Below are 25,357 nucleotides of genomic sequence, written 5' to 3' on the forward strand. Positions count from 1 at the left end.
ATGTCTTTGGCTCCCTGACTGGAAGGAGATCATATATGTACAAGGGCCAAGCATTGTATTCCTGCATTTTTACTAAGTTGCTGTTGTTTTTAGCGTTGGTGCCCAGCACTTGCTCTATGGTTCCCTGACCTATTCCAAGGGGACCTGGCTCATGGGCACTTTTCCTCCTAAGTTTAGGTGCAGGGAGAGGTAAAATGTCAGAGAACACCTGCAGTGACTCAGCTGTGAGCTGCTTCCTCATTCCCATGCATGACAGGCTCTGATAAAACGGGATTTCTACAGAAGTGGAGAAAGCAAGTCTCCCATAGCGACATCCTGGGGCATCTCAAGAAGTCTTAACATGAGAGCTGAGGGAGTGCTTGATGAAGATTATGGGGTGTACTAGGACTGCTATGACTAAAGTGGAGGTGGAGGGGATCGATGGGTAGGAGCCTGATCACCTACCCCTAACCTCAGCTGTAAATGATGGATATCACTCTGGACAATCCTCCAGTCATGACTGCCTCCATTTCCTCAGCATCATGGGAAGACTACAGTGTCACTGTCACTCACAGTTAGGAATGACTGGAGCTCAAATGCATGTCCCTGATGATGCAAACAGCAACCAAGAGGATGGTCTGGAACCAAGTCATTTTTTCTGTCTACCCCAAAAGGCCTGCAGCAGGGATGCAGACCCCCTTCCAGTCCCCATAAGACACAGCAGAGTGTTTGAATCAAGGTACATGCAGATCCAGTCAGAGAGCAGGGATGAGCAGAACAGTAAGTGAGCTTTCTGGAGCAACTGGTGCTAGTTCAGCCTAACCCTACAAGAGCTAATGAGGAGTTGAGTCAGTTCAAGATCAGGATGGATGTGAGTGCCATGTGAATTCACAATGGAATTCATACCTTTGAGAGGTGACTTTTTGTCCTGTTGTGTTCCAGACATCAACAAGTGTGGACCATCATGGAAAGTGTCCTCTGGAATATATGTAGACTGCCAGAACTTTAACAACACACAGCGTCAGTGCAGAGGAAACAGAACTCTTTCTCAAAAAGAATTTGAGAATGAGTGTACTAAGAAAACGTTTGGTAAGAAGGAACCCATTTCTTTCATTTCCTCATTCATTAAGTTTGGCCACTTACTCTAGGCCACAGAGGTCTGTTCTCAGCACCCACTGGTATCCCCTCTCTCTCCAAACCCCAAGGGTCAGAACCCAACATAGAGTGTCATTTCGGCAATATTGGATGCCCCCTTGACACTTGGCATCTTATTTTCTCAAAATAAACAGAGAAATGGTATTCAAGACATTTCAGGAGTTGACGTCCAATGCAGTGAGTCCCAGGGCACTATCTGTACCCTTCATCATTAATTGCCATGATGAGACCTTTCTCACCTGGATCCCATACGGAGGTGAGCAAGCTAGGGGTCCTTTCAGACTCTCCTGGAATGATGGACCTGAGAACTCTGTCTAAAATGTTGGAAGGGGGATATTCAAGGGTGGTCCCATCTTCCCCAGCCAGCCCTTCCCCTGGGTAAACTTACCCAGTTCCTTGGCTACTCAGCCTTTGTCTATTTCACTATGCAAGTATCCACCATGCCCCTGACGAATAATTTCAATTAACAAGCTTATGGGAAACTCAAATGACTGGGACCTGGGAGGATGTTATGTCAGAATGGGTAGATGACATGAACCACAACACATATACTCAAAGTGGCTCCCATCTGGCACAGATGGAAAGAGAGAGTGTCACTGGGCTTCATTGTCCTAGCCCAACTCTCTACTTAGGAGGTCAACAAAGGCCCTACATTGACTCAGACCACTTGAGCTTTGCGCAGAAGGAGCCCACAAGTTTGCATCCCTAGCTGGATGCCCAGGGCAAGGAAGAAAGAAACACCAGCCATTCCTCATCCATCAGCACCTGCTTCCTTCTTCAGCCACCCAGCCCTCACACAAAGCTGGCCTCACTCAGATGATGAGTCTTACCATTTCATTTCAGTTTGGAAAATGCCTTCCAAGGGTACAAGAAATGAATCCTCACAACACCAAGTCTGCATGGCTGGAAGTAGACCCCCATTGTATCCCTAGTCTGGTCCCCAGTGTCCAGGAGCCTCTGACCTGTCTGGCATCATCTTTACACTCCTTACCCCTTCCTGAAAGCATATTGAGGGTCCTGGCTCAGGGATGGGTCTTGAACCAGCTTCATGGAGCTAGAGTCTGAGCTAGCATGAATGAGAGAGCACTATTCTTTCTACAAACGTGCAGCACATGAGGCTCCACAGGGGCTGTGTCTATCAGTGACTGATCCCTCAAGAGGCCTACGAAATGGAGGGAAAGTGTTGATTCCTTGATTCCAAGTAAAGTACAGGAGCCTCAGGAATGTTGCTGAGAGCAATGGGCTATAGAGCCAGAGCCATCCAGTAAGAAGGCAAAGGCCATGAGGATAGTGATTGCAATTAGAGCTCAACTCTCTTCCCTTTGTCGTCTGTCTTTCTGCCGCAGAATTGAATCTACTACTGCTGAAGACAATGAACACTGCAGTCCAGAACCTTAAAAGTGAGTCTCTGCACCCAGCTCCATTGGTGACATATGCTTAAGAGTGTATGCCATGGTCTGGGTCCTCTCACCAATAAAATGGGGAAAGGAGGTTTATTCTGCAAAAGTATCCTCTAAGGATACTAACAGCTGTTACTCTTCCCCATTATGTCCAGAGTTTTCTGAGGCTTTTCACTTCTAGTGGGAGCCATTCAACACTTTCCTCCCCTCCTCTACTATTGGGTCTCTAGCATGAAGCTGACTTTCTCAGTTTCTTGGGTCTTCTGACCATAATCTTCATCCACACAGCCTCTATCACAACACGTTGTGCTCGGTGGTGCCCTCCAAACTCCAAATGTGTTGATGCCAACACCTGTCGCTGCATCCCAGGATTCACGTCTTCAACTGGGGAAGTCATCACCAGCCGCTCAGAGACTTGTGATGGTACAGAGGCTTGGGGGTGGCATAAATTTATGGGTGGTATATGCTTGGGGGTGGTATATAGAGATTGTGAGAGGACACAATAGGGCCTCCAGAGCCCTCAGTCATGGGAGCAGCTCAGAAGTATTTTTAACAAGTGTAACATAAAAGTGACAGCACAGGAAAGCATGAGGGGAGTGGAAAATCTTGTCTTCATGATCAGTTGAGAGAGGGCTGAGAGCTGACATAGCAGAGCTGAGCTACTTGGTGCAAAGTGTAGCTTGGACACAGGCTCTTTGACATTTAGGAAGTTGTTTCTCCTCTCTGTGCATTATTTGCTTGTCTGTAAACAAGAAGTAGTCATCGTACCTTCCCGATATGGATGAACTTAGATTTAATATTTATCTTAGTGAAGAAAAGATAAAGTTTCAGTTCAGTTCAGTTCAGTTGCTCAGTCGTGTCCAACTCTTTGTGACCCCATGAACTGCAGCACACCAGGCCTCCCTGTCCATCACCAAATGCCGGAGTCTACCCAAACCCATGTCCATCGAGTCAGTGATGCTGCCCAACCATCTCATCTTCTGTTGTCCCCTTCTCCTCCTGCCCTCAATCTTTCCCAGCATCACAGTCTTTTCCAATGAGTCAGCTCTTCGCATCAGGTGACCAAAGTATCAGAGTTTCAGCTTCAACATCAGTCCTTCCAATAAACACCCAGGACTGATCTTTAGGATGGACTGCTTGGATCTCCTTGCAGTCCAAAGGACTCTCAAGAGTCTTCTCCAACACCACAGTTGAAAAGCATCAATGCTTCTGCACTCAGCTTTCTTTATAGTCCAACTCTCACATCTATACCTGACTACTGGAAAAACCATAGCCTTGACTACACGGACCTTAGTGCAGAGAAAATTGTCAACACATGAGAGCTGTTATCATCATTCATACTGTTACACTATTACTATTTTTGTGGCAAAAAGAAAGGGGAGAAATAAATGAACCAACAGAATTAAAGAAATGCCCAGGAGGAAGCTCAGGCTCTTTCACTATCTCAAGCTCACCAGGAACTCCTCCTCACTGACCACTGTGGTTTCCCACATCAATCCTCACAGCAGACCCAGGATGCTAGCACACTTCGATTTTTTTTCCCCACCTTCTCCCAGTTTGCTCAACTGTCATATTTTATTCTAGGAGTTTTACTTTTTCAGGGCAGAATCTTTTTTTCAATAATCATATTTGGGCCCAAAGAGCTTAAGTTATATATCCAAAGTCACACATTTAGTAGAGGCATAGAACCAAGATCCAGATCTAAAATTTAAAGACTTTATTTTCAACAATATAAGATCATAATGGAAATTATATTGCTAAAAAAGTTAATAAGATGGTAAATTTTATGTTTTATGAATTTTACCACAATACTAAAAAGTAGGGGAGAATTATATGGTTTTTAAAAGAAATATTCCTTGTTTACTGATAAAAGTTTTTGATGGACATTTATTTCTACTAGAGAAAAATATTCCTAATATGTGCAATATGATGAGAAAAAAAATTCAAAGAAAGTTCCAGGGATCTGTGTAATGGACATAGGAGTGATTTACTTTCTTTCTTCCTTTTTTTTTCATGTTTTAAATTATCTTTGTTTTCCAAGTATCCATGTGTTACTTAATATCTTTTATAAAAGTAGATTTTATCAGATTTTGTCTTTGACTGATGTTCAGTCTGTCACTCTAGAGGTATTCCCAGAGTTTCTTTTATGCCTTTGTATGTGTGTCTCATGGAGATTTGTAAACTGCTCACCATGGAGACGGAGAAGGCAATGGCACCCCACTCCAGTACTCTTGCCTGGAAAATCCCAGAGACGGGGGAGCCTGGAAGGCTGCAGTCCATGGGGTCGCTGAGGGTCGGACAGGACTGAGCGACTTCACTTTCACTTTTCACTTTCACGCATTGGAGAAGGAAATGGCAACCCACTCCAGTGTTCTTGCCTGGAGAATCCCAGAGACGGAGGAGCCAGGTGGACTGCCATCTATGGGGTCGCACAGAGTCGTACACTACTGAAGTGACTTAGCAGCAACATGGAGAAGAGATCTGGCTGCTAGTCCCAGCTCCTTCCTAGAAGCACACTTGTCAGGATGAGGAATTCCCAATCCTCATATCCTCCCCTCCTCACACCCCATTTCCACTATCCTGCACTCAATTCCATCTCATCTCACCAACCTTCAAGACAGGTCTCCAGCGACTGCCACCATCTAAGAAGACAGGAAGAAGTCTCAATGCCCAGTTAGAGATTGAAACTTGAATCCCTCCGTTGTGCATCCCTCCTACATATTTTTCTGTCTTATTGCAGACCTTCCACCTGGGTCTGGCGCCTTAGAAGGGAAACCCTTAGGTCCAGAGATGAGGACTCTGATCTAGGGGGACCAGATGGCTGCCCCGACTCATCATGATGTTATGAGTCCTCTGCGGCCATAAAGTCTTTGGTTCCCTAATTGGAATATACAGGACCAAGCATTCTGTTCCTTCTTTTTTATTCATTCTTATGTTCATGGTTCTTCTTAAACTATTACTCTGAGTAACCAAATATTCAGGGATTAATGTCTGGGATGGTACTTGGCCTGACCTGACCCCAGATCCCACTCACAACACACACACACACACAAATGCTCTCACCCCTAATGATCCACTGTACTGTTCCCTACAGAGATCTCCATCCACACCTGGACCGCACCCTCAAGTATCAACAGCACGGTGAGTGGCCCAGCAGACAACACGCAACAGGAAATGCCTCCATATAGCCTACCTATTTCCCCTAAGTTCTAACCTCCTCATATTCTTCCCCCCAGATGCTCTCCTGCTTCTTCAACAGAGTCCAGAATCTTAGTGAAAACATGGAGTCAGTCCCTGTCGAGGACACTGTCCAGGTAAAGGTAGGACCCAGGGAGGCAGGTAGAGGCTTCCCACAGGTGCTGTGGGAAAATCTGGTCTGGGAGGAGATACCTCAACATAATGGTGCACTGCTCTGAGGCCCTGCCTCTCCCAGGGTGGGTGGGAAGTGTGGACATGTGTAGTCACTGTTAGACTCGCACGTGCACCTTCTAAAAACCTTTAATCTTGCAGCTCCTGAATATTGGGTTTATGTCATCTTTGGCATTCATGTACAATATTGACCTCTGAATGGTTGGATTCCAGGGGCAAAGACTACCCAAAGAATCCTACCTGGCACTGCCTTTATCACTCAAACAGTTTCCAAGCTCTGTTCTCTGTGAGTGAGTGGGTAATGTCTTCATACAACCTCTCAGGTGTGTGATCTACTGGCTCTGTGTCTTTATCTCTGCAGAACCTCATACAGGGGGTGGATGAAATGCTGGAAGCCCCCCGGGACCTGGAAACCCTGCCCAACTCAGAACAGCATCTTGTGGCCTCTAACCTGCTCATTGGCCTGGAAACTGTCTTGAGAGGACTGAGCAAGTCCCTGAACAATGAGTCACTGCACTTCAGTTCACCTTCAGGCACAGGTAATTACCTGGAACAGCCTCCAGGCTCTTGTTCTGCTCATTCCTGGTTCATTCCTTTCCTAACCTCACTAGAGCCCAGTGACCAGGGTTGTATTTCATGTTGACCTCATAAATAAAAATAAATTTTTAAAAATAAATAAATTATTGTGCTAAGAAAAACAATAAGACAGAGAAAGAGAAATACCCTGGCTTCTCTAATGGTTCAGATGGTAGAGTCAGCCTGCAATACAGGAGTCCTGGGCTTGATCGCTGAGTCAGGAGGATCCCCTGGAGTAGGGAATGGCAACCCACTCCACTACTGTTGTCTGGAGAATCCCATGGACAGAGGGAGCCTTGCCGTCTACAGTCCATGGGTTGCAGAATCAGACATGACTGAGCCACTAACACTTTCAAAAAACTATACAAACACCAAGGTCATCAACATAGAGAACAGATTGGTGATTGCCAGAGACCAGGTTAGCAGTACAGAAAATGGTGCAAAGAAGTCAAAAGGTACAAGTTTCCAGTTAAAAATGAGTTATGGGAATGTACAACATGGTAACTATAGTTAATAGTACTGTACTGTGTATTTTAAATTGCTATGAAAGTACATCTTAAAAGGACTCACCACAGAAAAATTTGGAACTCTGTATGATGTTCCAAATCATACATATGTTAGTGGCTCAGTCTTGTCTGACTCTGCAACCCATGGACTGTAGACGGCAAGGCTCCTCTGTCCATGGGATTCTCCATACATATGTTCCGTAATAGGTAGTTTTTGTGGTGACCGTTTTGCAATATATTCAAGTATGGAGTCACTATACCTGTCAATTATACCTCAGTAAGAAAAACATAAATGAATAAAATTGTATATAATATATACTTTCATTGTAAATAAATTATGAGCATAAAAATAACGATAATGAAAAGTTTAAGACAAAATAGAAATGGTTACAAAAGGGAAAAATTTTAATTTGGAATAACATAACTTTTTCATGTTATTTGTCATGTAGGTATAATCTGTTTCAATTGAGTATTTGTTTTGTTTAGCACAAGTATTTATTTATTTTTAAAATTTTATTTTTATTTATAGTAGTTTCAGGAGTATAGCATAGTAATTTAGTATTTTTACAGAATACTCTCCATTACAAGTTCCTACAGGACAATGGCTATATTCCTTATCCTAACCAATATAGCCCTGTTGCTTATCTATTTTAAACATAGCAGTTTGCACTCATTAATCCCATAACCTTAACTTGCCCTTACACCCTACCATCTCCCTTTTGGTAACCACTCGTTTCTTTTCAATATCAATGAATCTGTTTCTGTTTTGCATATCTTGGTTTATGTTATTTTTATATTTCACATAGAAATGATATACAGTATTTGTCTTTCTCTATCTAGCTTATTTCACTAAGCATAATACTCTCTAGGTCTATCTACAATGTTACAAATGGCAGAATTTCATTCTTTGCTGTGGTAGATTAATATTCTATTCTACATAATCACCACATCTTTTTATCCCATTCCTCCACTGAAGGACACTAAAGTTCACAATTTTAATCAAAGTGTAAAATCTAGTAGCATTTAGCACATCATAAGGTTGTAATCATCACCTCTATTTATAAAATAACTTCAACTCTCCCAAGGTCAAAACTGTAGCCACTAAGCAAACACTCCTCAATCCTCTGTTCCCCTGGTCCCTGCCAACCACTGATTTGTTTTCTGTCTCTATGAATTTCCCATGCTGGAAATTTTGTATAAATAGAGTTAACAATATATGACCTGAATGTCTAGCTTCTTTCACCTAGCATAATGTTTCCGTGGTTCATCCATGTTGCAGCACGTATCAGTATTTCATTCTTTTATGGCTGAATACTAATGTATTGTACATGGATGTACCTCCTTTTGTTTACCCGTTCATCCATTGATGGACTTTTCCTGGCTGCCAACTTTTAACTGTTGTGACCAAAGCTTCTATGAATGTGGTGTTTCTTTTCTGCCCGCACCTCACAGCATATGGGAAGTAGGATCTTAATTCCTTGACCAGAGACCAAAACTGTGTCTCTTGCATTGGAAGCACGGAGTCTTGGAAGCATTGTACTGCCAGGGAAGTCCCTGTAGCATAAGTTTTGGTTTGAATAGCTGTTGAATAAAGTTCTTTTGGGCACATAATGGGGTGTAAAATTGCTTGGTAATGTGGTAGTTCTACTTTCAGCTTTTTGAGGAACCACCAAACAGTTTTCCAAAGTGGCTATTTCTTCATTTAACATTATCAACAGCAATGTATGAAGGTTCCAATTTCCTCATTCTCAGCAACACGTTACTTCCATTTTGCCTTCTTTTTCTTTTTTATTTTATTTTAGTTTTTGTTTTTTTATTTTTGCAGTTACCTCCTTCTGGAGGATTTATTTTTTATTATTTTTATTTTTTTTTAACTTTACAATATTTTGTACCCCTTCTAGTGTGTGTCAGGTGATATCTCATCATGGTTCTATCTGCATTTCCCTAGTGACTAAGATGTTGAACATCTTTTCATGTCATTGTTGAATCTGTCTATATTTTATTGCAGAAACATCTACTAGAGTATTTTTCTTTCTTTTCAATTTCAATTTTTTACATTCGGTTGTTAAGCTATAAGAGATCTTCATAGATCTTAATTTAGATCCCATCAGATATGTCTTTGCCAATATATTCTCCCATTCTGTAGATTACCTTTTCACTTTTTTGTGGTCTTTTCATTTTAATGAATAGATATTTCCATTTTGATGAAGTCTATATAATCTATTGGCACTTTTGTTGCTTCTGCATACTTTTTCATATCTAATAATCCATTTCCAAATCCAAGGTCATGAAGAGTTACCCATGTGTTTTTGTCCTACTTGTTCTAGTTTTAACTTTTAAACGTAGATCTTTGACCCATTTTGACCCCAATGGGTCTCTGACCCATTTCTTTATTAAAACTTATTGTGTGAAGTAGGTCACTGAATTCCTTCATTTGTTTGTGGAAAGCTGGATGTCTCAGCACCATTGCTAAAGAGATTTTTCTTTGCCCATTGATGGTCTTGACACCCCTTTGTGAAAATCAACTGACCATAGATGCATGGATTTATTCCTGGATCCTCAGTTCTCTTTTACTTCTCTGTATTCATATAGCAATTTCCCACCGTTTTGAATACTGTAGGTTGGCAGTAAGTTTTGAAATCAGAAATTGTAATGCCTCCAAATTTGTCTTTCCCCTTTAAGATTGCTTTGTTTATCCAGGTCATTTGCAATCCATTATGGATTTTAGGATGAGCTTTCCATTTCTGCTGAAAATTGATTTAATGATGTCAGAATGTTGATACAGATTGCATTGAATCCATAAATCACTTTGGGGACTGTTGAGATCTTAATATGATGGTTCTGATCCATGAACACAGGATGTCTTATGATTTATTTAGAGTTTCTAACTTCTTTCAACAGTCTTTTGTAGAGTTCAATATACAAGTCTTAAGTTTCCTTGGATAAAATTTTTCCTGGTATTTTGTTGACTATTTGTGTATCTATGTTCAAATTGACATTGATTTATTGGGATTACTGTGATGCATTATCTTGTTTTGTTCTTGGGATAATGATGGTCTCATGGAACTATTTAGGTAGAGCTATTTCTCTTCTATTCTATAGAAAAGTTTACAAAGGATTAGTATTAATTTTTCCAGAATGCCTGGGAGCATTCACTGTAGAAGCCATCTGTTCTAATCTTTTCATTTTGGAAAGTTTTGGATACTGATTCAATCTATTTATCTGTTATTGAATTACTCTGATTTTCCATTTTCTTAAATCAATTTTTTGTATTTTGTGTCTCTAGGAATTTTGCCATTTTATTTAGGCTGCATTTCATGTTGTTGAATAATTGCTCAATGTTCTCTTACAATCCTTTGTAAATTTAAATGATATATGCATATACCACTATTATGTGTACCAAATGATATTGCTTAAAACAATAATATCATTATTTATAATATACATTATTATAAATATTATTATTTATATATCATTGATAAAATGATATATAATCATTTATATGCTTGCACAATCACATAAATGATTATACATATAAATCATCATATTTAGATATCATGTAAATCAATGATAAATTGATTTATCAATTATTTCCTGAGCTACCACGGAAGCCCATATAATATACATTATGTAATATATAAACTATCTACATATTTATATAATATATTAAGGGGCTTCCCTGGTAGCTCAGCTGGTAAAGAATCTTCCTGCAATACAGAAGACCCTGATTTAATTCCTGCATAGGGAAGATCCCCTGGAGAAGGGATAGGCTACTGAGACTAGTATTATTGAGCTTCCCTAGTGGATCAACAGTAAAGGTTCCAATATTAATCCAAAGTTTACAATGCAGGATACCTGGGCTCGATCCCTGGGTTAGGAAGATCTCCTAGAGGAGGGCATGGTATCCCACTCCAGTATTCTGCCTGGAGAATCCCCATGGACAGAGGAGCTTGGTAGTCTACTGCCCATGGGGTTGCAAAGATTTGGACACGATTGACAAAATAAGGGCAGCACACAGTACATAATATATTAAAATATTTATTTTTATGTATGCAAATAATGGTAGTATGTGTATCATCATAGGCACAATTACTAATCTAACTTCCTTCTATAACCCTCACAACTCTTAGAAATGTCACTGAAGGCACTGGATAAAGAAGATAAGAATGTCACCTTGATTCAGAATAACATAAAGATGATACTGATCTGGGATACAGTGCATGAATTAAATGACTCAGGTAATGGTTGTGGCAGGGTACAGATCCCTAGAAATTCAAAATGAAATATGATACTCAAAGAAGCAATAAACAGAAATGTATACTTTAAAGGAAACTATAGGTAATGGTGGGGCCACAGGGAAATAGTTCATTAAAGGAGGAGTCATGGATACCCCAAGGTATCAACCTTGCCCTTGTCCTGCAGGTCCCATTGTGGTGGGCCTTGTCTCCATACCTGGGATTGAAAAGTTGCTGGATAAAGTGCCCCTGATTGTGGATGCTGAGGAACAGGTAGTTCCACATGAGGCACACGGGGAATTGCTGCAGGAAATTCCCCCTATCCTGCTGTCTGATGTCATATCCGTTTTTATCAGCAACAGTAACACACAGAACCTCAGTTCTCCAGTCAAATTTGTCTTCAAACATGTGAGTCCTGGAGGATGAAGCTGTGGGTGTGGGAGAGACCTGAGTCCTGAGCACAGCCTTTGTACTTCAGGGATGTCTGTCATGGGTGCATCATATCCCAAGGAAAATCCATCATGAGCTAGATTTGAGTTAGCATTTCTGAGCAACAGAACCACCAGCTCAAACCTACTTCCTGTTTCTACAGTCAAGGACCCCTGAAACAAAGGGGAAGGTGCACTGTGTCTTCTGGGAGCAGGGCCAGAATGGAAGTGGCCATTGGGCAACCAGAGGCTGCAGGACGATGGACAGCAGAGACGACAGCACCACCTGCCAGTGCACCCACTTCAGCAGCTTTGCTGTCCTCATGGCCTACTACGATATGCAGGTGACCCTCAGAGGGGCCGCATTCAGTATCTTGATGTGGAACAAATTCTCACAAGTGTAAAACCTGAAAAAAAATACTGTCTCCCAATTATCACAGGTCAGTGATCTGGCATGGTATAGCGGGGATGTCTGCTCAGGTTCTTCCAGGGCTGAAATCATTCTGTCAGCCTGGGCTGCATTCTGATCTGAGGTTTGCAGTCCTCCTCTAACCCTCTAATTTTTGGCACAATTCAGTTCCTTGTGGTGGTAGGGCTGAGGTCTCCTTGACTTCCTATCTGTCAGCAGGTGGCAATGTTTAGCTCTCAGGGGCTATCTGCATTTCTTCCCATATGGACCTCTCTTGGGAACTTTAATACAGTACAAAAATTAATTTTATGCAATAAGCCAAACATTCTCAAATGTTAAAGTGCATCAGAATCATCTGGAGGGCTGGTTATTTGTTTTTAAACATTTCATTCTTAAACAAAATCAAACATAGAGACATGGTGCAAAAATAAACTTGGTGCTACCATACTCAATTGCTTTTTATCCAGAAGCACCTAATTTGCAAATTTTAACATTCATTTTCTTCATCCTTTGTGCACCTCCCTCTGTCTTCTCCCTCTCTTTCTTCACCCAGACTTATTCTAAAAGGAAATTGGCAGATATTTTTTCCTTGTCCTCAGGTATTTAGGATGATTTCCAAAAAGAGGCAAGCTTCCCAGGTGGCTCAGTAGTAAAGAATCCACTTGCCAATTGAGAAGATGCAGGAGACTCAGGTCCAGTGCCTGGGTTGGGAAGATCCCCTGGAGGAGGAAATGGCAACCCAGTCCTGTATAATTCCATGGACAGAGGAGCTTGGCGGGCTACAGTCCTTGAGGTCACAAAAAGTCAGACACACCTGAGTGACTGAGAACACATGCATGCCAAAAGAGGCCGACACTATCAATTTTAAGCTACAGCCAAAGTCCAAGCATAGTAGTTTTTCTCTTTTACCCAAGAATTAGCTCTAAATCTGTAAGTGGCCAATCATGAAGAAATATTACAGGGATTAACTGTGCTGAATTCACAGTTGGGAGTTGGAAATTGATACCTGGATCATGACAACGGGTAGAGACTTTGTCATAGATCATTACATTACGGGGATGGAGGATGGTGTTCAAAATGTAGTTTCTTGCCTTGTGAACCTATCGAGTTAACTGAGAAGCTTAGTCATGCTTTAAGTCTAGAGGGAAATAAACCCTTGTGAGATACAGGTCTTGGTCTTCATTAGGACTCTCTTATCCTTCAGTCCTTCCAGGCACAGATTTTATCATTCAGATCCTATAAATTTCTATATTTTTTAACTGGGAGAAAGTTATCCATAAACATAACATAAACATAACATATCCATAAACATATCCATAACATAATCTACTCAATACCTCCATTCCTGATTTTTCTATGTCTACAAATAAAAATGGTGGAAGGATCACTACCCCACAGCAGGAAAGCATGACTGATCTCTCTGCTGGGTCCCAGGAGGAGGATCTCACACTGACTGTGATCACCTATGTGGGACTGAGCCTCTCTCTGCTGTGTCTCTTCCTGGCGGCCCTCACGTTCCTGCTGTGCAAAGCCATCCAGAACATCAGCACCTCGCTCCACCTGCAGCTCTCGCTCTGCCTCTTCCTGGCCCACTTGCTCTTCCTGACAGCCATCAACAGAACTGAGAGCAAGGTACGTATACTGTCCCAGAATATCCCTGCCCCAGGGATGCTGAGTTCATGGGGCCATACTGCATTGGACTCCTTAATATAATGGGATTCCAGGTAATGTCAGATGGATAAGTAGCCAATTCACATGTACTGACACAACTAGAAAGCAAGCATTCAATTGATAATTCATTCATTTACATCAGAATTATCCCCAGTGGCAAGTCATAGAAGAAATTCTGGGGCCATGCTCCATCCTGACAAACCATCCAGGTGCCACCTTCCTCCTCCCTCAGGTGCTGTGCGCCATCATCGCAGGTGCCTTACACTATCTCTACCTGGCCTCCTTCACCTGGATGCTGCTGGAGGGTCTGCAGCTCTTCCTCACTGCACGCAACCTGACGGTGGTCAACTACTCCAATGTCAACAGGTTCATGAAGAAGCTCACGTTCCCAGTGGGCTACGGAGTCCCGGCTGTGATTGTGGCCATTTCTTCTGTATCCAGGCCTCATCTTTATGGAACACCCAAACGGTAAAAGCAAATTCCTGCCATCCTAACTTCTCGTGCATGACTAAGGCCATCATAGAGGCAACATAGCACTTCCATTTTGTCTTTCTTAATTTATTCATTTTAATTTAAGGATAATTACTTTACAATATCGTGGTGGTGGCTTTGCCATACATCAACATGAATCAGCTACAGGTGTACATGTGTCCCCCCATCCTTAACCCTCCTGCTTCATCCCTCCCCATCCTCTCCCTCTGGGTTGTACCAGAGCACTGGCTTTGTGTGCCTTGCTGCTTGCATCGAACTTGCACTGGTCATCTATTTTACATGTGCTAATATACATGTTTCAGTGCTATTCTTTCAAGTCATCCCATCGTCCCCTTCTCCCACAGAGCCCAAAAAGTCTATTCTTTACATCTGTATCTCTTTTGCTGCCCTGCATATAGGATCTCCATTACCATCTTTCTAAATTTCATATATAGGCATTAATATACAGTATTTGTCTTTCTCTTTCTGATTTACTTCACTCTGTATATAATAGGCTCCCGTTTCATCAACCTCACTAGAATTGATTCAAACGAGTTTCTTTTTACAGCTGAGTGATATTCCACTCTGTATATGTACATCTTCCTTATCTACTCATCTGCTGATAGACATCTAGGTTGCTTCCATGTCCTAGCAATTGTAAATAATGCTGCAATGAACGTTGGGGTATATGAGTCTCTTTCAGTTCTCATTTCCTTGGGGAGTATATACCCAACAATGAGATTGCTGGATCATATGACAGGTCTATTCCCAGTTTTAAAGGAATCTCCACACTGTTCTCCATAACGGTTGTACCAGTTTGCATTCCCACCAACAGTCCCAAAGTATTAGCTTTTCTCTATGCACTTTCCAGCATTTATTGTTTGTAGACTTTTTGATAATGGCCATTCTGACCAGGGTGAAATGATACCTCATTGTGGTTTGATTTGCATTTCTCTACTAACGAGTAATGTTGAGCATCTTTTCATGTGTTTGTTAGCCATCTGTATGTCTTCTATGGATAAATGTCTGTTTAGGTCTTTGGCCTACTCTCTGTTTGAGTTGTTCATTTTTCTGGTACTGAGCTGCATGAACTGCTTATATATTTTGGAGATTAATTCTTTGTCAGTTGCTTTGTTTGCTATTATTTTCTCCCATTCTGAAAGCTGTCCTTTAACCTTGCTTATAGCTTCCTTCAAAGGGCACAAGCTTTTAAGTTTAATTAGGTGTCACTTGTTTATTTCTGTTTTTATTTCCATTACTCTGGGAGGTGGGTCTTAGAGGATCTTGCTGTGATTTATGTCAGAGAATATGACACCACCCTTATAGCAGAAAGTGAAGAACTAAAAAGCCTCTTGATGAAAGTGAAAGAAGAGAGTGAAAAAGTTGGCTTAAAGCTCAACATTCAGAAAACGAAGATCATGGCATCCGGTCCCATCACTCCATGGGAAATAGATGGAGAAACAGTGGAAATAGTGTCAGACTTTATTTTGGGGGGCTCCAAAATCACTGCAGATGGTGACTGCAGCCATGAAATTAAAAGACGCTTACTCCTTGGAAGAAAAGTTATGACCAACTAGATAGCATATTCAAAAACAGAGACATTACTTTGCCGACTAAGGTCTGTCTAGTGAAGGCTATGGTTTTTCCAGTGGTCATGTATGGATGTGAGAGTTGGACTGTGAAGAAGGCTGAGCACCGAAGAATTGATGCTTTTGTACTGTGGTGTTGGAGAAGACTCTTGAGAGTCCCTTGGACTGCAAGAAGATCCAACCAGTCCATTCTGAAGGAGATCAGCCCTGGGATTTCTTTGGAGGGAATGATGCTAAAGCTGAAACTCCAGTACTTTGGCCACCTCATGCGAAGAGTTGACTCATTGGAAAAGACTCTGATGCTGGGAGGGATTGGGGGCAGGAGGAAAAGGGGATGACAGAGGATGAAATGGCTGGATGGCATCACCGACTCGATGGACATGAGTTTGAGTGAACTCCGGGAGTTGGTGATGGACAGGAAGGCCTGGCATACTACAATTCATGGGGTCACAAAGAGTCGGACACGACTGAGTGACTGAACTGAACTGAACTGAAGAGTTTTATAATGTCTGGCCTTACATTTAGGTCATTAATGCATTTTGAGTTTATTTTTGTATATGATGTTAGGGAGTGTTTCACATCATTCCTTTATATGTAGCTGTCTAGTTTTCCTAGAACCATTTACTGAAAAGATTGTCTTTTCCCCATTGATATATTGTCAATATTGTTCTGCAACACTCTACATGTTTTATGTGTCTGACATATGTCTATGTTTGTATACCCTACAACCTGTTTACCACTGATAATTAGGTTTCCATCCATCACCATACAGTTGAACCACTTTGCCCATTTCACCTCTCCCCAAACTCATCTTTTCTCCTCTGTCAGTACTCTATTATCTTCATCTATGGGGAGAGGGCATTTGTTTGGTTTAGGTAGTTCATTTATTTTGTTTGTTTATTGGTTTGTTATATTCCACGTGTGAATGAAATCAGACTGTATTTGTCTTTTTCTGACTTCTTTCACTTAGCATAATAAACACAGCATCCATTCATGTTATAACAAAGAGCAAGATTTCCTCATTTTTATGGCTAGGTAGTACTGCATGGCTGTACTTTGATAGGCACTTAGTATGCCTCCATATCTTTGCCATTGCAAATAATGCTGCAGTGAACATAAAAGTCTGCACGTCATTTTGAGCTAGTGTTTTTGTAGTCTTTATAATTACCCAGGCATGGGATAGCTGGATCACATATTTAGTTCTATTCTTAATGTTTTTGAAGGTCTCAATACTGTCTTCCATAATGATTGCATCAGTTTACATTTCTAACAACAGTGTATGAGTTCCTTTTTTTCCACATTCTCACTGACAGTGATTATTACATGTGTGTTTGATAAGAGCCATTCTAACAAGTGTGCTGGAATGTCTCACTGTGGTTTTGACTTACATTTCCCTAACATTAGTGATGTTGCACATTTTTCATGTGCCTGCTGATAGTCTCTATGACTTCTTTAGAAAATGTCTCTTTATTCCTGTGCCATTTTTTAACTAGGCTGTTGGTGGTAGAGATGTGATCAAATGCACACTGGTATTCACAACAAATTCCTATGCTAGACCATAAAGAAATCTAAATGCCAAAAATTGATGCTGTCGAATTGTAGTGCTGTAGAAGACTCTTGGGACAGCCTTGGATAGCAAGGAGATCAAACCAGTCAATCTTAAAGGAAACCAACACTGAACATTCACTGGGAAGACGATGCTGAAGCTGAAGCTCCAGTACTTTGGCCACCTGATGCGAAGAGCTGACTCATTGGAAAAGACTCTGTTTCTGGGAAGATTGAGGGCAGGAGAAGGGGGTGACAAGGATGAAATTGTTGGATAGCATCACCAACTAGATGATATGAGTTTGAGCAAACTCAGGGAGATAGTGAAAGACTGGGAAACCTGGCGCACTGTGGTTCATGGGGTCACAAATAGTCGGACGCAACTTAGCAACTTAACAACTCACCACAAATTCTTATGCTGGTAAAAACTGATGTCAACCTGCATCAGATGGTTACTGGATCACTGGCCTTTCTAGATAGTTTAGCAAAAAAAAAAAAAAAGTCAGAAAACTTTCCCTATAAAACACCAGGTAGTAGATATTTTGGTTTTGTGGGTCAAACAGTCTCAGTTGCAATTTTTCACCTCTGTCCTTGTAGTTCAAAAGCAGCCACAGAAAAGATGTAAGAAAATGAGTGAACTCTGACTCAGTAAAATGCATTACCAAAATCAGACAGGAGCCCAGTGTGGACCACAGGCTGCAGTATGCCAACTCTGTCTGTGTAGCTCTCTCTTTGGTTCTTCCTGGTGGATCCAACTAGCACGGTCCTAACACCTCCCAAATCGCACACAGTTCCTATTTGGGATCAAGCACCAATTCTATCATTTCTATCAGTGTGAACTTCAGTTACTGACTCTGTATCCTTATGCCTCAGATGCCTGATCTGTAATCATTTGATTACCCATGTTGTCATGAGGAATAAATTGTATAATGCACATGAGCCCTGCCGTAGCAGTGTCAGGCTTACTGTTATTCTCTCTCTCTCTCTCTCTCTCTCTCTCTCTCTCTCTCTCTCTCTCTTTCAATCACCCTCTCTCTCTTCTTGGCTGTCCCCAATTTTTTCATCCTATCTACACCTACGCGTCCTTCACCTCTCATCATAAACACAACAGAATTCTCTCAGGGAACTCTTCCCAGTATCAGAACCTCCTACAGGTCTGACTAGGTTACAGATCCACCTACATGTCCCACAGCTCCTCATATTTGATCGTAAGCTTCATCATTTGGATTGTTTCTATTGTCTAACTATCAACAAGCCTACAGAGCTAGGAACTCCTTGAAGAAAGAGATCACTCTCTTAATCATAACTGGATCTTCAGAGCCAAGAACTGACCCTGATAGAGAAAGAGAGACTCAATATTTGTCTCATAAGCCATAAATTAATTTTTATTGATTTTTTTTTAAACATGTACATTCTTTTCTGCCAGCATATGAGGGCCAAGACTTAAGAGGACTTTTTATTTTTTTTAGGGCTTTTTTAAATGTTTATATTTATTTAAAACCACTTTTTTACGTTGTGATTTACTTGGAAAAAAGCTGCACATGATTAATGTGTATAACCTGACAAATTGGGAATAAGTATACACCCACGGCCTTTACTAATATCAAGAACATACATAAGCTTTCAATTATGCAAAATAATAAGTTTAGGAAGCCTACTATAGAGCATAGTGCCTATAGCTAATATTGTGTTGTGTATTGAAATTTGCTAAGGGTGATCTTATGTGAAATATTCTGACCAAAAATAATAATAATAAAGGAGTCAGGAAAAACTTTGAGGAATGAGAGATACATTCGTCTCTCAATTCTTTATCCACAAAGGCTAATATACTCTTGATTCTGAACTGCTTCTCTTAGATGCTGGCTCAGCACAGAAAAAGGATTCGTATGGACATTTCTTGGCCCTGTCTGCACCATCTTCTCTGTGAGTAATGGATGACATCAGAGGATCTTTCCTCCCTGGCTGAGGGTGAATTAAAAGCACACGCAAAAGGAGGGCTACAGACAGGGTGACCAATTATTCTAGTTAGCTCAGGAATGAGAGGGACCCGGGATGCGGAAATTTCCATTTTAAAACCAGGAAGGAGCATTTCCTTAGACATGGCACTTTCAGTGTTTAAACATGTAAATCCCCATGCAAAGTGAGTTACTGGGTGTTCAGTCTGGTTTTCTATGACTGTTATGAAATACAAACCCTTCCTACCTGCTGATTTAGTTGTTGGATGAGCCACCAGGAAGGATTAGCAGATGTGGATGTACTTAATATCCCTTGTGATGTTTCTGCAGATTAATTTAGTTTTCTTCCTGATAACATTTTGGATTGTGAAAAAGAAGCTCTCTTCACTCAACAGTGATGTGTCCACTCTCCGGAAGACTAGGTGAAATGGATCAAAAGTACACATTGCCACCCTACCCCCACCACACCTCCCCAACCCTGCACCATAAAAAGCATGGTCCAGGAGCAAGGACATAGAGTTCCAAGTTCCTGATGTCCCTTCACAGGGTTTCAGGAGGACTTGAGAAGAGGAGTTCAGCCACCCTTCTTGGAAGCTCGAACACTGTTTTGTTGCTGATACCCAAGTCAAAAATATTCCATTCATCTCTAACCCAAGAATGGAACTATCTTAGCTACAGAGGAAATTGATTTTGTTCTGATAAACAGGGATTACCACCATGACCCTATGAGAAAATTCCTGAGAATATGTATATCCTTATAAATCACTTACATACCTGACACAGGCCCCAGCATGCCCTTTCTTGCCCATGTCTTTATTCACATTCATCCTGCTACCTTCATCTGCCCTGCTCTATCTGGTGAAGTCAGGTTGATTATCCACATATCATATCTTCTAAGAAGCCAAGGATATCCTTTGCTTTCTTTTCATTTACACAGAATGAATCATCTGACAAAGCATGCTCTGGGTCAATTCATGGAGATGGAAAAGATAGGGATTTCATTGGAGGGACCAGGGCAGAGGGACCTTCAATTTCACAAGAATAATTGACCATTTGTATTTGTCTTCCCACTAGGTGGTAAGGATTGTGAAATCAGAAATCTTGCCTTTGTTATTTTTAATGCACAGGGCCAGCACAAAGTCATGTGCACAGAACATCCACAGTAATATTAGTTGATTGAAACTGCGGATATTCATCCTATTACTGAAAACCACGTTATGAAGTATCACTACCAACTTCAGTCTAAGATAATATGCCATTCCAGAAACAAAAAGCATTTCTTTTAGATAATCATTCATAGTAAAGATCAGAGTGGCCACAACTGAGTCAGAGACATTCTTTGAGTTGAAAAGAGATGGACTTAATTGTGTTGGTCAGGGTGCATCGTGAACCTTTTTTGTTCTCCTACTCAGGATGCTAACATTTAAAGCCACAGCTCAGCTCTTTATCTTGGGATGTACATGGTGTCTGGGAATCCTGCAGGTGGGACCAGCTCCCCACGTCATGGCCTACTTCTTCACCATCATCAACAGCCTTCAAGGTTTCTTCATCTTCCTGGTGTACTGTCTCCTCAGCCAGCAGGTACCACTGTCTTACTTCTACCCAGGACTCTTCTCATCCTCATTTCTGTCTGTGAGCTGATGCAGAGCATGCTTTGTCTCTACAGGTGCAAGAGCAATACAAGATATGGTTCGAAGGGATCAAGAAAACTGAGTCTGAGGAGTACACACTCTCCAGCAGGGCCGTGTCGGAACCCTCTAAACACAGTCAAGTAAGATCATGCATTGCCCCAGAGCACATCACTGATTGATTCATTGAGCAGCATATGCCTATCATACTGGACAATTGGGTATAAAGAAGATGATACCCTATGATGACTCACACTGGTTTATGATTAAACTCACTCAGGACATTCCTCTGTCATGAAAGAATGTCTTCCTCTTACTTCTGCTCATTGCATTTCTATTCTCATCTTGACTCTCATACATAACTATCTTCTTATTCTCCACCTGGGTTGAGCACCCATTTTGTCCGTGCAGCATGGACTTTTTCATGCACAAACACTTAAGGAAGAGAATAGTCCTGTGTTAAGCTCCATAAGCAGTAACTCTGGATCTGAAGCACAGATGCACAAGCTAACCAGAGTCACAGGACCATCATTTAACCCATGTTAACCCCAGTACCCCTCTATATGCATGTGTGTGTGCTAAATTGCTTCAGTCACGTTTGACTCTTTTTGACCCTATGGACCATAGCCTACCAGGTTTCTCTGTCTATGGGATTCTCCAGGCAAGAATACTGGAGTGGGTTGCTATGCCCTTCTCCAGGGGATCTTCCCAACCTAGTTGTTGAATGCTTGTCTCCCAAATCTTTCTGCATTGGCAAATGGGTTCTTTACCACTAGCGCCACCTGGGAAGCCACTCCTGTATATAGAAAACAGTAAATACATGGTTTATGTAGTCATAAAAGTAAAGTATAAGGATTACATTAGATTGGAGAATTTCTTTAAAAGTATGTAATCATTCCTGGGATTTGCAACACGCACAAATAATGCAAAATATCAGAAAATCACAGAGGTCATAGAGAGATCCTGGCAGTGTGAATCTTACCAAGAATTTGTATTTTTGAGTTTACAAAAACAGTTCTCATGTTTTCTGTTCATATATTCTTCACATCACCACTTGAAGATAAGGTATTACTATGTTTCTATTCGACAGGTGAAAACAGTGAGACCCATGGGGTCTATATGAATTGTGCAAGGACTTCAGCCCACCCTTTCTCTCAATGTTTTCACTCTCTCATAGTGTCAACTGATTAAGTTTTAATTTTTTAACTAATTTATTTATTTTAATTGGAGGCTAATTACAATATTGTAGTGGTTTTTGCTGTACATTGACATGAGTCAGCCACGGGTGTACATGTATCCACCCCCCCAAACCCGCTCCCACATCCACCACCCCCCCCCCCCCCCCGCCATCCCATCCCTCTGGGTTGTCCCAGTGCAGCAGCTTTGAGTGCCCTGTTTCATGCATCAAACTCAGACAGGTGATCTATTTCACAAATGGTAATATACATGTTTCAATGTTATTCTCTCAAATCATCCCATCCTCGCCTTCTCCCACAGAGTCCAAAAGTCTGTTCTTTACATTTGTGTCTCTTTCACTGTCTCACATATAAGGTCATCATTACCATCTTTCTAAATTCCATATATATGCATTAATATACTGCGTTGGTGTTCTTCTTTCTGACTTACTTCACTCTGTATAATGGGCTCCAGTTTCATCCACCTCATTAGAACTGACTCAAATGCATTCTTTTCAATAGCTAAGTAATATTCCACTGTGTATATGTACCGAAGCTTTCTTAGCCATTCATCTGCTGATGGACATCTAGGTTGCTTACATGTCCTAGCTATTGTAAACAGTGCTGTGATGAACACTGGGGTACACGTGTCACTTTCAATTCTGGTTTCCTCAATGTGTGTGCCCAGCGGTGGTATTACTGGGTTGTATGGCTGTTCTATTTCCAGTTTTTTAAGGAATCTCCACACTGTTCTCCATAGTGGCTGTACTAATGTGTATTCCCATCAACAGTGTAACAGGGTTCCCTTTTCTCCATACCCTCTCCAGCATTTACTATTTGTACACTTTTTGATAGCAGCCATTCTGACTGGCATGAGATTGTACCTCATTGTGGTTTTGATTTGAATTTCTCTGATAATGAGTGATGTTGAGCATCTTTTCATGTGTTTGTTAGCCATCTGTCTGTCTTCTTTGGATAAATGTACACTTAGTTCTTTTGCCCATTTTTTGATTGGGTTGTTTTTTTTTTTTTTGGAATTGAGCTGCTTGCATATTTCTGAGATAAATTCTTTGTCAGTTGCTTCGTTTACTATTATTTTCTCCCATTCTGAAGGCTGTCTTTTCACCTTACTTATAGTTTCCTTCATTGTGCAAAAGCTTTTAAGTTTAATTAGGTCCCACTTATTTTTGCTTTTATTTCCAATATTCTGGGAAATGGGTCATAAAGGATCTTGCTGTGATTTATGTCAGAGAGTGTTTTGCCTATGTTTTCCTCTAGGAGTTTTAAACTTTCTGATCTTACATTTAGGTATTGAATCCATTTTGAGTTTATTTTTGTGTATGGTGTTAGAAAATGTTTTAGTTTCATTCTTTTACAGGTGGATGACCAGTTTTCCCAGCATCACTTGTTAAAGAGATTGTATTTTCTCCATTGTATATTTTTGACTCATTTGTCAAAGATGAGGTGTCCATAGGGGCATGGACTTATCTCTAGGCTTTCTATTTGTTCCATTAATCTATATTTCAGTTTTTGTGCCATTACCATACTGTCTTGATGACTGTAGCTTTGTAGTATAGTCTGAAATCAGGCAGGTTGATTCCTCCAGTTCCATTCTTCTTTCTCAAGATTGCTCTGGCTATTCTAGGACTTTGTATTTCCATACAAATTGTGAAATTATTTGTTCTAGTTCTGTGAAAAATACTGTTGATAGCTTGATAAGGATTGCATTGAATCTATAGATTGCTATGGGTAGTACACTCATTTTCACTATATTGATTCTTCTGATACATGAACACTGTATATTTCTCCATCTATTAGTCTCATCTTTGATTTTGTTCATCAGTATTTTATAGTTTTCTATATATAGGTCTTTAATTTTTTTAGGTAGATTTATTCCTAATATTTTATTCTTTTCATCACAATGGTGAATGAAATTGTTTCCTTAATTTCTCCTTCTGTTTTCTCATTGTTAGTGTATAGGAATGCAAGCGATTTCTGTGTATTACTTCTATGTCCTGCAACTTTTCTATATTCATTGATTAGCTCTAGTAATTTTCTGGTGGAGTCCTTAGGGTTTTCTATGTAAAAGATCATGTCATCTGCAAACAGTGAGAGTTTTACTTCTTCTTTTCCAATCTAGATTCCTTTTATTTCTTTTTCTGCTCTGATTGCTGTGGCTAAAACTTCCAAAACTATATTGAATAGTAGTGATGAGAGTGATCACCCTTGTCTTGTTTCTGACTTCGGGGGAAATCCTTTTGATTCTTTGCCTTTGAGGATAATGTTTGCTGTGCATTTATCATATATGGCTTTTATTATGTTGAGGTATCTTCTTCCTGTGACTGCTTTCTGGAAGGTTTTATCATAAATGGATGTTGAATTTTGTTAAAGGCTTTCTCTGCATCTATTGCGATAATTGTATGGTTTTTATCCTTCAATTTGTTCATATGGTGTATCACACTGATTGATTTGTGAATATTGAAGAATCCTTGCATTCTTGGGATAAAGCCCACTTGGTCATGTTGTGTGATCTTTTTAATATGTTGCTGAATTCTGTTTGCTAGAATTCTGTTGAGGATTCTTGCATCTATGTTCATCAGTGATATTGGCCTCTAGTTTTCTTTTTTATGGCATCTTTTTCTGGTTTTGGTATTAGGGTGATGGTGGGGCAATAGAATGAGTTTGGGAGTTTACCTTTCTCTGAAATTTTCTAGAAGTGTTTGAGGATAGGTGCTAGCTCTTCTCTAAATTTTTGGTAGAATTCAACTGTGAAGCCATCTGGTCCTGGGCTTTTATTTGTTGGAAGATTTTTTATTAGAGTTTCAATTCCACGCTTGTGATAGGTCTGTTAAGATCTTCTATATCTTCCTGGTTCATATTTGGAAGGTTACACTTTTCTAAGAATTCATCCATTTCTTTCAAGTTCCATTTTATTGGCACACAGCTACTGATAGTAATCTCTTATGATCCTTTGTATTTCTTTGTTGTCTGTTGTTTCTCCATTTTCATTTCTAATTTTGTTGATTTGATTCTTCTCCCTTTTTTTCTTGATGTGTCTGGCTAATGGTTTGATATCTATCTTCTCAAAGAACCAGCTTTTAGTTGTGCTGATTTTTGCTATAGTCACTTTTATTTCTTTTTCATAGATTTCTGCCCTAATTTTTATTATTTCTTTCCTTCTACTAAGGCTGGGGTTCTTCATTTCTTCCTTTTCTAGTTGTGTTAGGTGTAAAGTTAGGTTATTTATTTGATTTTCTCCTGTCTCT

The 25,357-nt window shown here is 40.5% G+C and overlaps 1 protein-coding gene across 1 annotated transcript; it reads left to right on the forward strand.

The window, feature by feature from the left end:
• Positions 1–560: 560 nt before the first annotated feature.
• On the forward strand, positions 561–21,098 carry LOC128050468 (adhesion G protein-coupled receptor E2-like). The gene is made up of 15 exons (XM_052642718.1): positions 561–759; positions 922–1,068; positions 2,823–2,957; positions 5,629–5,675; positions 5,771–5,848; positions 6,265–6,442; positions 11,116–11,223; positions 11,408–11,628; positions 11,813–11,992; positions 13,492–13,689; positions 13,961–14,196; positions 19,190–19,256; positions 19,619–19,710; positions 20,701–20,869; positions 20,955–21,098. Exons 1-15 carry the CDS (start codon positions 561–563, stop codon positions 21,096–21,098), a joined length of 2,199 nt encoding a protein of 732 aa, XP_052498678.1.
• Positions 21,099–25,357: the final 4,259 nt, after the last annotated feature.

This window comes from Budorcas taxicolor, chromosome 7 (assembly GCF_023091745.1).
Source record: "Budorcas taxicolor isolate Tak-1 chromosome 7, Takin1.1, whole genome shotgun sequence".
Lineage (NCBI taxonomy): Eukaryota > Metazoa > Chordata > Mammalia > Artiodactyla > Bovidae > Budorcas > Budorcas taxicolor.

Bases quoted from the DNA above. Each gene is read 5' to 3' on its own strand.
- LOC128050468 (XM_052642718.1), top strand. From the start codon at position 561: ATGACTGGAGCTCAAATGCATGTCCCTGATGATGCAAACAGCAACCAA. The intron at 6,443-11,115 runs GTAATTACCTGG...CACAACTCTTAG, and splicing joins CAGTTCACCTTCAGGCACAG to AAATGTCACTGAAGGCACTG. The intron at 20,870-20,954 runs GTACCACTGTCT...TTGTCTCTACAG, and splicing joins ACTGTCTCCTCAGCCAGCAG to GTGCAAGAGCAATACAAGAT.